Source organism: Macrosteles quadrilineatus, unplaced genomic scaffold (genome assembly GCF_028750875.1).
Source record: "Macrosteles quadrilineatus isolate MER2022 unplaced genomic scaffold, UCM_ALF_1.0 Scaffold_9__3_contigs__length_116548681, whole genome shotgun sequence".
Lineage (NCBI taxonomy): Eukaryota > Metazoa > Arthropoda > Insecta > Hemiptera > Cicadellidae > Macrosteles > Macrosteles quadrilineatus.
The window spans coordinates 34,327,326-34,342,183 of record NW_026542602.1 but is presented as its reverse complement, the minus strand read 5'-3'; the positions used below and the strand labels follow the sequence as shown (position 1 = coordinate 34,342,183).

Sequence of the window (14,858 nt, the reverse complement as noted above, 5' to 3'; positions counted from 1 at the left end):
TCGATTTGATTTATAGCTGCTTTATAAAGGAAGCTGAAAGCCTTAATACTTATTTCATTAATTTCCAACGATAACCCATTAAAATATTAATCTGAGCTTTTCCATTAATTCTCTAACACAATTGGAATGTGGTAAGGTTAGGTTAGGTTGGTTTGGGTTGGGTTTTCTACCTCTATACTAAACTAACCTAACCTACCCTAACCAAAGTTTAATTCACTACCACTTCTATTGCTAATAATCTGTTGCCCTAAAACTAGTGATATTGAATTAATAGAAATGGCCTATTAATATTAGTCGTCCTATATTTTAAAGACTTACTAATTATCAGTTCACAATTACTCCGGTACCTTAGGGTGTGATATATTTCATGGAATCCATTGCAAACGTCTGAGTTATATTACTAATATTTCAGGTTAGATAGCAGAGACCATTCAACACTACATGGCTCACAGCTGACACATGAGATCAACAAATGTCTTATGTTGTATTTTGTCTGTTGCAGGCCTCGTTCTACTCCACGGCGCTGAAGACCCTGATCTCCGTGTCCACAGTGGTTTTACTTGGCCTCATCGTCGCCTATCACGCCCTCGAAGTTCAGGTGAGCTCAAGAATTGTGTTATTGGCAAAAGACAATGTGTAGACGTTAATAATAAAGGTTTTAACACAGTCTAATTACCTAGTATATACATATTCAAGTTACCTAAGATGTTTATATAGTCAGTCTGATCTAGTTTCCGTGTACTTTAGGTACCATAGTACTATTATGTACTATAAGGTGTTTGTCTTAGTTACAGAGACTACACTAAGCGTGTAGGACACTAGATATCGATAAGAATTAAATTATAAGAATACTTTCAATGGGGGAGTAGGAGATGAAAAACAATTCACTATTGGATGCAACGTGTATATTCCTGAGAGGAGAGAAGATGGGAAGTTGAATTGAATTGAAAAATTCTTTATTGTTCTTTTCAAATACAATAGGTACAATACATCTTTATAAGCTAAGGTTGTACATGATTATTACATGTATTTATTCTAATATAAACAAAAAACACAAATACTCCTCACAACATAAATCTAACTAATTATAATGTTATCGAACAATAAAGCCCTGAGATTACAGAACCTGTACGGGAAATAAACATTTTTAGTAATTGAAGCAACTCGTGGTTGGGTAGTCAAAGTAGATCACCATAGTTTATCATTAGCGTCAATAAAAAATATGCTTGCGCGAGACTATGTGAGAAGCACTAACCATCGATGGTACTTAACAAGCCTTCAAGCAATACTTGAACCTACGTTTTAAAAGTGATTGAATCAATAGTGACAGCAAAATAAATTCAGCGGTCCAAATCTATTGGAGTACTGTGTTGTGATTGGCAGTAGTTCCACGAAACAGTTTCTTATTAGTATATATTTTTTCGTATTTTTAGATAGTTTTAAACATATTATTATTACTATTCCACATATTTTTGTTGAATCATTTATTACCAGTAAAGTAAATCAATATTTTTACTAAATGTATATTTTTTAGGAATTTAATTTTTTTTTTTTTTTAATATTCATACTTATTGCTAGGAAAACGAAGAAATGGTTTTGAAAGATTGTGCCTACAAGTCTTGTCTGTTGTATGTATCGACTACCAGCTTTATTGACAGGAACAGCTGATTCAAGTAAACAGAAGTGGCTTTTGTTTACTCCCCCCCCCCACCTTAGGTCCACCGGTCGTGCCACGCCCCACACACTTTCTCAAACACCTTTCAATCAAAACAAACGTTCTGCCCTTTACTCATGATTTCCATATTTACAAAGACATTTGGGGTCTTTCCAAATACTTATAAAACACCAGTTTTCACTAAATACACATAGCTCAAATTGTCTAGGCGAACTTATCAAATGCAAATGATAACATAAAGAATTTTAGTATGTTTCAATTATATTATTTCGCCCAACTTGTTCGGGGGAAATGTGAGTTTTTCCTTCTATACAAATAAAAGTAATAGTGTAAGAAGATTACGTTCTTTCACTCCCAGTTGCCTTTTTCATTCTTTTTGTGGAAGTTAGTTTTTTTTTTTTTATTAATTATACTGCTTTTTATTCCAATACAGCTAAAGTGTGCTGTATTATTATCATTAATTTAATTTTTCCTCAAACTTGATCACTTTTTGAACAAAGACAAACAATCCTAAGCCTATACTTGTTACAAATGTAATAATACGAGCTAATCTGAAAAATGTATACTCTAACCATGTGACAAAATAAAACTATCTGAATTTAGGTCACCAGACACATGAGGTTGACTGGCTCCAGAAAATAATATATAAAATCTATCGATGGTACTCTAAACTGTTTTGGAAAATTTATATCACGACATTGGCAAACAAATAAAATATCTGATCCAACTTTTACAAATTTATAAATACTAGGAGCATAGCAAGTCTTTTATTAGTTTCCAGACTTCTGTATTCCATGCCCGGGTTCAAATCCCGCCTAACACTTGGCTTTTTGCTGTGTTAAGACAAAATATGTGTTGGATCCAACTTTAATCTGTACAATAATCTTATAAGTAAAAGTACAGGTCTCTTAAAGTGAGGAAATTAGAGTATATTAGAGATCTGACTTCAGGAAAGGGTTAACGATCATTTAAAAATGATCACACATTAGGTTGGAATTTGTTCCCCTTTTCGTACATAGTTCAACTTCATCAAATTTGTCATAAAAAATGTTAACAAAGAGCCTACGTTGTGGGATACTATTTTGAATTTAAAGTAATATAGATTTTCAGTATAAGTGAAAACGCTTTAAGCAACACGAATACGAATAAAACTCGCCCTCCACCATGTTGTCAAATTTGCATTCTTTACATAATAATACGATTCATTTATACGATATGCCAGGAGTTTTACTTTCGCAGTTTTACTGACGACACAACTTAATAATCTGGATATCCGAGAGGCTTAAATGACCTTCTTCAAATTAAGAGTCGCTGGCTTGATCCCTAGCTAGGTCAAGTCAGGACCCAAATGTCATTTCATGACTGTATCAATTAATGATGACATTTGACGCTAACAAAAGTTTACGTTAGATATTTTAATCGCAAAAATGCTGATGGCTCGGAGAGTAAAAATAACAAAATGAAATCAAACCAAAAACCCATTATTTAAGATAAGTTAGTAAAATGTGTACATTTTTCAACGCTATTCAATTAAACTGAAACTTTTGAATGTTTTATAAGACTTGCCAAGTAAACCCGCGCTGAATATTCTCAGTGATGAGGTTTGCTCGGAGAAGGAATTTGTAATTTTGAAACAAAACCCTCAGCTCGGGGCTGTACACCGCGCCAAGCAAATGTCCAAGTAAACTGAAACTGGACTGCAATAACCTACATACTGTAGCCGCCAGCTACTACAAACTTGGGAAGTTATGATTTATATTTCATAGAATTTGTTACGTTATTTATCCAGTTTTGTAGTCCACGAGGAGAGTTCATGGTGTAATGTAAAGATACATGCACATCTATGATGATTATATTTTTCTCTGAAAATCATAAAAAGCGTTAACAAACTATACAATAATTAAACAACTAAGATCTACTTTTTTGTCCTAGGACGCTAGGCACGACACGGCACGACCCTGGGATTGTTTTTCACATTACTTCAGGCTAGACCTAGGGGTTGCGGCATTTCACTTAGATAAAATCCTTTGGTGACATGGCGGGGATCAAACCCGAGACTTCAGGGACTGAAGTCCCGCGCTCTAACCACTACGCCAGCTCGCTCCCCCTATTTACTATGATCTACAGTAAATTAATAACATACTAATAGAACATTTATCGGTGTTAGAAAATCCGTGCTTTGCGTATCATGGAAACTTACTCATTTACATTTTCAAAGAAAATGCCGAACACATTTTCGAGTTTTGTTGGCATACTAATTCAAACAATAAACCACACAACATAACGTTGGTTGGAACAATACGAACATTCAGTACCAATCAATATGTGCTTAAACATAGTTTAACCTAGTTCCACACGGCTTTAGCTGGTAAAATGTTGTAGGAAGAATTATTATCCACACCATCCATTAGCTATTTACATCGGCATTATCGTCTATTAGAGAGCTTTTATCTGGGCTTCGATTAAAGTAATGGAGAGGAATTTTAGCGTCACGTTACATCGAGCCATGCACGATCGATACACCAGATGGACCTTGGTCGAAATTGTTTATTTGATTGTTTACAGAAAATGCAGATACAGAAAATAAGTCTTGCAACACTGCTTAGTTACAGTTGTACTTATTTAATTCAAAAGACCGTTAATATAAGTATATTTATTGGCAAATGATAAATTAAATATATATTTTATCCTATCACACCGGTTACCATCAGGCTATGTCCGTCAAGGAACTTAAAATACGCTCCTAGGGCTGTAGACTCAAAAGTAATGATAGTGAGAAGGGAATTATTAGAAGATCCTATTCACAATAGCATTCCAGTAAACTCATAATACATCCTTGTTTGTATTAGACCCTTAAATACATTTGTTAAACAGACCTTAGATAAGACGGCTCATTGGACAACTCAGGTTTAAAAAATACCTAGGAAAATGGACTGCGTATAAACCAGGAACCGTTTGATAAAACAGTCCTCAAATCAAGATGTTTTATTCATAAGATTAATTTGAGACAGACAAAATGACTTGCTGGTAAACTGGTACTGTAATACCGTTTTGCAATAGACCACATACCAAGTGGTTATTTGAATATATTACTAGGTCTTGGTGGTTACTTCTTTAGGAAAATGTCTTATACCAACTGGCTTGAAAGTCTTTATTTGTAATAATTTGCTAAAGGTGCCATTAGAATCCGTTGTGCTTGCTTCAACCACGTCAACAGAAAAAAAATCTCCAGACTTTACGTCCTTACTTCGGAGAGGTATCTTTTGAGGATCTTGAGTCTCAGAATATCATTTAACTATGTTTCTTCAAAGTAAGAGCTAAACATCTGGTAGAGTTCTTTAACTGCCTACGTGGTGGACGCCAAAAACCATAGTGGACTGCCAATTAGTAACCATTTTCGTAAAAGAATCCTAGACCCATTTGCTTATTAGACATGCTGTAACCTATTTAGAGAAACCCCTAATGATCCATATTGTTGCAGCTGTTCATGATCGACAACTGCGCAGACGACTGGCGGATAGCGATGACGTGGCAGCGGATAGCAACGATCACCATGGAGTTGGTGATATGTGCCGTCCATCCCATCCCCGGCCAGTACTACTTCCTGTGGACCACCAAGCTGGCCAACAAGGGTGGTGAGATCGGGTCCCAATGGGTGCCTTACGACGTGGCCCTCTCCCTACCCATGTTCCTCCGACTCTACCTCATTTGCCGCGTCATGTTGTTGCACAGGTAGGTTTCTGGATTAGATTGGGAAAATAATCTTAGGAATTGTAAGCAAAAGAGGAGGTTATTTTGAGATTAGCTTCATTGTGACCGATTACACAGTTGAGGTCTCTATGAAGGTGCCAAAACTTGGGAGGTTTTTAAAGTTCACTATAAGTTAAGGTAGTCAGTGAAGCTAGTTTTAGTTTCAAAGTAGTTTTCATGGAGATTTGAAATCATATGCCCTATAAGTTAGATTCATATATTAAATTTATAACCTTTGTGTTAGTTTTTTTCTGCAAATTAAAACTTCTTAAAATTATGCTGGTATTAGCCTAAGCCCAAGTAACCCCCCCCCCTCATCCCCACAACGACCCAATTAAACCCTAGAACACCAAGTAACTATTTAAATGTTACTTTTAGTGATATCTTTGTTATTGTATAGCATCGTGCGTTGCCATGTGCTCCGACTTCAATTCTCTGTACGTACCTTGTTCTTTGTCCTGTCTCTACAAATCAAAAGACAGAATAATTTTACTCCATGCAAAGTCGCTTGGTTGAATGTAAAATTGTATGTCTTTAAAGAAGATATACACTTTCAAAAATATGTATATCCTAGGTCTTTCGTTACTCTATGTTCTGGAGTATTCAAATTCAATCAAGTTACTTTATTTTGGCGCTTTATTTACTTTCTATTACTGACATCTATACCCTCACATAATCCAGTCTAAATGTTTTTGCAGTAAACTGTTTACGGACGCTTCTTCCCGTTCCATCGGTGCGTTGAACAGGATCAACTTCAACACCAGGTTCGTCCTCAAGACCCTGATGACCATCTGTCCTGGCACAGTGCTGCTGGTGTTCATGGTCTCCTTGTGGATCATCGCCAGCTGGACACTGAGGCAGTGCGAAAGGTCAGTCCTTCAAATAAACTCTCCCCTTGTATCCTTCCGACGAGAATAAAATAAGGAAACGTTGATTGGAAAAGGATACTTATTTTCCTAACAGTGACTATCCTTGGGCTTATGATTGTGTAAATAATCACAACCATATTCATAACTGAAAATGGTATGTTGTTACAACTGATTTTTTAGAGAAATTGTGTGTTGGGTGTAAATAGACACACAATACTACAGACCTAGCCGGACCGTAAGGCCAAACACAATTATTTTTTACAGTATGAACTAAACTGCCACATTTCATTAACAGTCCCAAACTACTTTCGTGGATAGTTAAGAAATTCTAATAACTGGGGTTTCATGAAATATTTGCTGAACAGTTCATTAAATCCCTATCTTCATTTTCTAGTTTTCTTATTTGTTGTATAATGAAGAATTTACAACATTCTTCGAGATACAATGAAACAGTTACAAGTTCCAAGAATTAACCTTATTTTAGAACTATCTCATTTCGGTTAGTGGGTTTTACACAATCATTCAGACAATGGTAACAATTACGTCACTAAATACAATAATTCTATGATTTCAGCATTATTTATAATACTAATAGTAAGACTTTGCAGCTTAAACAGGATAATATAACGTAGAAACAGTTGTATTCAATTTCATTGGTAAAAGTTTAATCCCTTATAATGTTAGCGGTTCCCTGTTTTATTCTCGTCCATCCCTTACCAAAATTAATGCAAGTCCCAAGTCCACTATAAGAAATAAGAGCTGGTGTTTAAATCTAAAAAATACTTAAACTAATGTAATCTAAAACGTGTATTCCTAATACTAAAATATAAACGCTTCTGAATAGAATGTAATGCCAGTTGGTGAAATTGAACCCAAACGCTAATTATATTTATGCAATATCACTTGTTATTCTGTTATTGGTTTTATTTCTTATTGTTTTCAATAAGAAAAAAGTATAGTAATATTTTAATCGCCGAAATAAAAACATTTTGTCGTAAATAATTTTCTTTATACTTTTAGCTTGCAGATAGCTTTGAGACGCAGTTTCATACATAAATACAAATAATAATGCCTAGACTTTATGAATATTTAATGACAGTTCTAGATCGAAACGATAGAAAGTGTCATTAAATGGGCTACATTAATAAATTTATCATTAAATACTACATCCTCTTATACGGCTATGGACTTAATTTAAGGGAAAGTTTGCACTGTTTGTAGATATATTTTTTTTATAACATATTCACAATACAAAGGAAAACTGTATTTCAAATTTAGTTTCATCGTTCTACATTGAATATTTGGAGCCAGAAGCTATTAGAAGATGCAGCATGTCCCCTTTCTATTTTCTTTTGTATTCGTTTGTCCCTTCTTTCCTTTAACTTGTTTTATGCTTGTAAAGTATTTTTCCAACACAATAAAGAAAAAGGATAAATATTTTAATCACTAAACCTAATACTCGTATAATACAAAAACAGCATGGCTAACAGTAGTTATATACCAAATAAGTAACACATAGGTCATTACAGTAGATGCTTCCCACTTAGTAAAAGCACAGAGGAATAATTTTCTTTCCAATTACTCCTCGCGAGTATTCACCTCACGCATGATGTCATAATTAGTTAATGCTGCGTTGTGCATATGTTTAGATATTTCAAGCTGTAACTGAATTGAAGTAAATAATCCATGAACCATACAACACATTCCTGTGAATTTGGATTGTCATGTAGATTATAACTAACTAAATATACAGAATAGGTATTTCTTTTGAGAGTTGCTTGAAACGTTTATGTAACGTTAGCTTATGAAACGTTTAAATAAGTTTTCAAAATTATTTTGCTGCAAATTGAATTCCTTTTGGGGCTGTATTACTCTTTACTTAGTCAAGCATTTTTGGGGAAACGAATATTGAAAAAAAAACTAAAAGCTACAATGTGAACTTCTTTCTTATTGTTTTAATGGTATTACTAATAAATCATACTTGCCTAATATTCAAATTATTACAATTTAACAATTTACAATTTAATATTTTATCGCAAAAATTTTTGTTATAAGCATGTATTAGTCCATAACTAAATTTATTAGAATGAAAGTTTTAACTAGATTCTTAACAAATAACAAAAAAAAACAGAACTATATTAAGGTAAACATCCAGTTACAAAATTATTTCAAACACTATCAGTTCAACTTAAGAATATATCACACAAAAATCTAATCATTAATTCCACACAAATAAACTCAAAAAGTGTTTTTCATCTTCATGAATCAGTAAAATCTTCGGCATACTTGATAAGGAGAACATACAACTATTCTACATAGTTTTATTTCAATAAAAGGGTCAATTTTCATTCAAAAGATATAAAATTTGAAGTAAAAGTCCAGCCAGTGCCATGTGTGTGTGTTTGGGGTAAAGATATGGAACCAATCCAGAAAGTTCCAGTCTGACAAAGTGGACACATCAGTCTGGATCAAGGCTCCGGTTCAATCAGATTTGTCTCAATTTGTTTCAAAATTGCATCACTATTTTTAAATGGTGAAATATTATTAATTTACACATTCTATGGTGAAATTACCTCTTGTATTTGTATTTAGGTTTGTTTAAAGGCTTTTAAAAATACTGTTTAAGTTAAAGATATTTCTGTGACTTATTTCACCCAGTCATTAAAGAATCTAACTTGCAGTAAGTTCAAACGTAACGACATTGAACAAATATTATTAAAAATTGACTATTTTCATCAAATATGACTGTTTTAGTCTAAAACCTTGAAGTAAATATATTACATTTTCCTGGTGGGCTTAAATTAGTAAATGAAAAACATAATTTAAATGTCAATTTTAAAAGTAACTGTATTTCCAATCCATATGTAAATGTGAGATGCATTATACAAAAGTGCATTGATACTATTTCAAGTATCTTAGACATCTTGGTTTAAAGTCTTATGTTGTCAAAAATATGGAAATTTTATAATGGACTTGTTTCTAACTCATAAAGCTCATAAAAGAAGAATGGTTAACTCAAGAATGGTATGTAAATGTAAAATAATCGTTGATATCATAAAAACCAAAACATACATGTTCACAAAACCAAAGAAAGAACCGATGAAATGTAAATAATATTTTTTTTTTTTTTACTTCAGTGGTTAAAGTAGGGAAGTAACTATATGAATTCAATTACCTACAATTGACCTAACAAAACTAATCTACATTTAAACAAGAGTAAGACCACACAGGTAACAGTTAAACTCTAACAAAACACTTATCATAGACAAGTATTATATCTAAAAGATTTCTGGACTGATTTCATTTTTTAAACGGAGACATTCAATATTAATATTTCAAGTTTGTTTCTAAAAGTTCCAATAACTATTATTTTTCCTCTTCTGAAACAATACTATGAATGAATTAGTTTTCAAAATAGTTTTACAACATGTTTACTCTTTTTTACTTTTTCACTTTTTGACCCTCTTACCTCTCGCCATGTTGCCGTTGCCGAGTAGAGATCACAGAACGCATGAGTGTGGTAGTATTTTTGTTTATTTTGTGCCTGAAAGTGTGGCATGTTCCCGTTTTGATTTCAGGACTTCGTTTTGGGAACCTGCAATCAACATCAAAAATTAAAACAAAGTCAGAATATTTTTGTCCATGCTGATTTTTAGGTATTGATGTTATGGACTGAACTTTCTTCTTGTGCTTTTACATGTGATTTAAAAATAGACGTATACTAGTTTACTTATTTTGTTGTAGCGTATTTTTAATTAGACAAGTCAATGGCATATGAAGACTACTAATAATTCTTGGATTATAAATATTTAAGTTCGTTTGTAATATTTTTTCCATATTTTTGCTGTTTAATTCAAATAGCTGTGTATTTTCTTCATGATGACTGCTTTCAGTACCATTCAAAGTACATTAATCATAATAAAATCCTTTGATTTGAAATAATCAATTGAACGTATGTTTCTACGTTCCATGTTTACGTTGGGAAAGCTTGATTAAGAGTATTACACATTATATTGCATTGGTCTTTATATGTACCCCTTGTTACACGTAGATATCAACCTTAATCAGTTGGTTGGATGAAGATTAAAATAGGCTTTTTACAATAAGAATGTCTAAGGGTAAAATATAAAAGAATAACTTCTTAGAAGATATTTGCAATGAGAAATGTATTTTGCATTCTATGAAGTGTCACAACCAATAAACTTGTGGTCACTAGTTCACCATCCAACTGTAGAATTTGGTATGACACTACTTCACATTAATATTCATTCTAGATCACTGGCATACTATTGTAATTTCATTTCAGTTTGCAGTATGTAACATAGTTACCTTAACCTTTACCAAATACACAACTAAAAAGACAAAAGAGTAATTAAGTAGGAAGTATGTTCTTTTAGTTGAACGTAATACCTTAAATATGTAAGATGTTTTCTGCATTAATAATGCAACTGCCGTCTACCAGGTTTATGATTATAAATCTGTTTGTCATAAGTTTTTAGATTAATAATGTTTCGAACTCATGTATGTGGCTGACACCAATGATGTTTTCATGAGAAAACCAACCCAATCATCTCATTGACCCCAATACGTCCTTCAATAGCAGCTTCAATGTGAACAAAATGAAACCAAATAATATACGAATACACTTCAAACAAAGAGTTGCGCTTTTGATCAAATACTGTATTGTTGTAGTTGATTCATCCATGTAAGATAAGCGACATGATTTTGAACACGACGATAGCCTAGTTAAAAGCTTAAAAACTGACGACTGTTTTTAATCGTGTGGGAACCGTCAGGATTAAATTTTAAATTCGCGATTTCCTCATTCAAATGTTAAAGATTTATTTCATGCTGTGTGATTCTGCAATGTTTTATGTTCTAATGAATGATTCTCAATGTATGTGTTACTAATGTATACTTTATTTTACAATCCAATATCCAAAATAATATTTTCCTCACTAAGAGGGCTTAAATAGGGTTTTATGGGGTTTAAATGTTACCTTTTAATCGTTGTTTATTGCTCTAGCTAGAACGAACGTTTTCAGTTTGAATGTTTACTACAAGGCTGTGATGAAGTGAGCACGGAATTACTGTTCTTTTTATTGGCAGCCGTTAGCGTTTTTATCAGGAGTCGAAGCTAACTTTACGACTGATGTATTAAGCAATCGATCAATCGCAGACTCAGCTCCTAACTGAGCCGTTCAACGACCGGTTAAAACCCTACAAAACATCATTTACCCTTAGATGAATAAATAGAAGAAACTCACACCAACGTATGATAGCTTAGTTACATAAAGATCACGCATACACATGGAATCACTAATAATACTATGTTTCCTTTTATTTGTTAAATGTAACATAGACTGTATTGAACTGGTCTAGAAATAGAGTGATGAGTTAGGTGTATTCTAATCAATGGTTTTGAGCTATTTTATAATGCCACGACACGACCCTCTATGCCTTTTTTGAAGTTCTACCTTTGCATCCTAAGATTCAAGGTTCTAGCCCAGAACTACACATTTTACACATTCCTTCAGGCTAGTCCTAGATGGGCGTGGCATTATCACAATCTATGATTTGCGGGATTTGAACCCGGGAAATCGGGATCCGGAGCCCCGCTCTCTACCACTAGACATCCTGAAGTAATGTGTAAATCTGTCCCAGTCTACAGTCTAATGCCCTAACCTAGTTACGATGTAGTTAGTATTTATGTAACTAAAAGGATATTTCCTTTTAAATTGTCCTCAGTTCTCTAAGTAACGTACTATCACACCGCGAAATGAATGTAAGATTGAAAAATAATTAGTCCAACTATTTTAACTCCTCTCCATAAAAATATTTCTTTAAAATTACGGAAAGTAATGCTGTTTATGAAACTGAAGATTTGGGATTAATTTTATCAGTTACAAAATATTAATAACATATTTCATCACAAGGCCCTTAAAAGGGACTCTTTTCGACACGAGCTCATATTTAACGACCGAGGCAAAGCCAAGGTCAGAAAATAAATGAAAATTGAAATGTTGCTTTGTAAAGAATCTTATTTTTTGTCAAATTTCACCTTACTTAAATTGCAAGACGGACAGTTATTAAGTAACTATTTTAGGAGCTAACTTATAAAAGTAGAGATACCGTTATAAGTTGGCTCCCAAAATAGTTAGCAGTTTGTTTGTTGTTGGAAAAGAACTTAAAGAAGATGCAACTATTTGCTGCATTGTGATAAAACCCCTTACCTTTGCCTTTTTTAATGATTCGAGTACGAAATAATATGCATCCTATTATAAACCCAAACTGACTTGGGTTTATAAATAAATATGACACTATCAAAAATGTAATCGTGTTTTAAATTTGAAAACGTCTGTTCCCGATGTTTGGCAATCATAGTTTTTTTTTTCTTTAAATAACCATACAATTTCAGCTGTGTAAAACAGTTGGCTGCACTAGTATAAAGCTATTGAAAACTGAAGCGAGCAGCTTCAACTGAAACTAGAGACTTAATTTAGGATTACAGACGAATCCAATCATTCCGATCAATTTCAGTTGTGATTTTCAGTTATTTACTTTGCTTCAATGTTTCTCTTCGTAATCCTCTCAAAATATCGTTCTTATTTGTAACTTCTATGGTAAAATAACAAACCAAGCAACTCTTCATCTACGTTTGAAAATACTTGTTTAAATTTCTTGCTTTGAGTTGTTTAGTTGCATTATTTTTGTGTTATGTGAAATTTTATGATCTTTCAATATAAAACTTTCACTTTCATGAAGGTCTACCAAAAAACATTGTTGGTAAATTTACGTCAATATGCACAAATCTTAACCATATAACGCTTGCATACTCTTTAAAAGGTCTATTTCAATCATATGAATAGCCTTCAAACTTGTTTAGGCTCAAAACTGGACATCACTGCCATTAATCATTGGACTTTTAACTAATGATTCGGATAAAACAGCCACCTGGTGTATGCTGTAAAATATTTTCTACTGAGCATCCCACTGCTTCACAGTCTCTATCTCTGCACTTATTGCCACTAAAATTAACTATTGTTCGTCTACCTACGTCATAGTACAATCAGAATAATTGAAATAATAAGGTTTTCAGCTAAAATTTAGTTTACTTTCAAAAATACGAAAACGAAACAAATTCGTGGTCCTGACGAATACAGATCTTAATCTCATGCTTTACACAACGATTAAAAGTCAAGACATTTCCATTATTTTTTATAGATCTATATGGGTTTCTTGATCTATAGTCAACTATGGATAATTTGTATCCCATAACTTACTCAACTCATTACACAGTTTACATTTGAACTTCATAGAATATTTCCATCAACACTCGCCAAAATATTGAAGAAACATAAGGGATATGATACATATCTGAAATATATTTAAACAAAGCTTCCAACCTAGGTATGGTCTTTACTCGAAGTATGAAAGTTATAAAACATTCTCCAAGTTCCCAAGTCATCAGAAGGTGTCGATTTTGCGAGCTTGCGACTACGCGAAACTTGGGACATTTGTATGTTGAACTTTCCCATCCCATTCCAGTGCTTGATATATGGAAGTACATGTATTTTGATGATCACAATTCAAGCATGAGTTCCATCATGTCAATCGTCTTCAACTTGTTCACGTTTTTCAGTTTAAAGTTATATTAACACATTATATTATACAATTCAATATACTGTATATGATACATGTTGTATTATTACATTATCGTAGTTACTTTTAATAATAAACTCTGTAGATAAAATGTTATAATCTTACACAAATGACTTAAGTATGCTAAACATCGATATTCTTTTACTGTATACACTTTATCGCTGTAAGTTGATGTAATTCCTTACACCTAATCACACACAGCCTAAATCTTGTTACACTATAATCCAAGGGACGAAACTGGATTAGGAAGCCTTAGGTGACCCGTCCACGCATTCGATGGCAGTTATAATTTGATCGAATTGTTTGTTACATGTCTTGTTAATTTGGTATTACAGTACAGTAGTACATATTATTTACAGTAGTACAGCAAAAGTATTTTGATCTTCAATGTTGAAAGTGCTGTTTCCAAAGGTACACATTTATTAAGTATGATAAATTCTAAAACATTTAATAGTATTTTGGTTACCTTAATTAATTTTGAGTGGTCTTTTCCTTTAACAATACACAAGAACAGTAGACATCGAATACCTTGAGTAATAAAAATCATTTGGATTTCTAAAAAATCTGAAAAATTTTGTCGTTTCGTACTAAATCCGTTTGTTTTTGTGCTGAAATTGTTTTACTTGTATAACAGTGAATTAGACCTGCTTTTGACTTAAATGTATTATAATATCCCCAGGACTGCTATATTGATATGAGTTTATAGTACCAGTCATGAACCATTTGGATACTGCCTGACAGTTGCTGTAGACTAATATTAGTCAGCTTTTGATATTTTGCTTTCATATTACGTTCTAGTCTTCACTATTTATACAACTAGACATTCCATCCCCATTTTAAAGTTGTCACCAGTTTTTATCAAAATCGTCGGAGTTGATGTGAGCCACCAACAGATTGTGCTT

At 33.0% G+C, this 14,858-nt stretch overlaps 1 protein-coding gene across 4 annotated transcripts in view; it reads left to right on the top strand.

The window, feature by feature from the left end:
• The window catches only part of LOC129002720 (small conductance calcium-activated potassium channel protein), a 482,452-nt gene that overhangs the window by 430,874 nt on the left and 36,720 nt on the right, over positions 1-14,858 (top strand). For all 4 annotated transcript variants that reach the window (XM_054430732.1, XM_054430730.1, XM_054430733.1 and 1 more), the window contains 3 exons: positions 503-598; positions 5,157-5,407; positions 6,124-6,294. In XM_054430732.1, the coding sequence (XP_054286707.1) occupies positions 503-598; positions 5,157-5,407; positions 6,124-6,294 (518 nt within the window). The remainder of the gene's footprint in view (positions 1-502; positions 599-5,156; positions 5,408-6,123; positions 6,295-14,858) is intronic.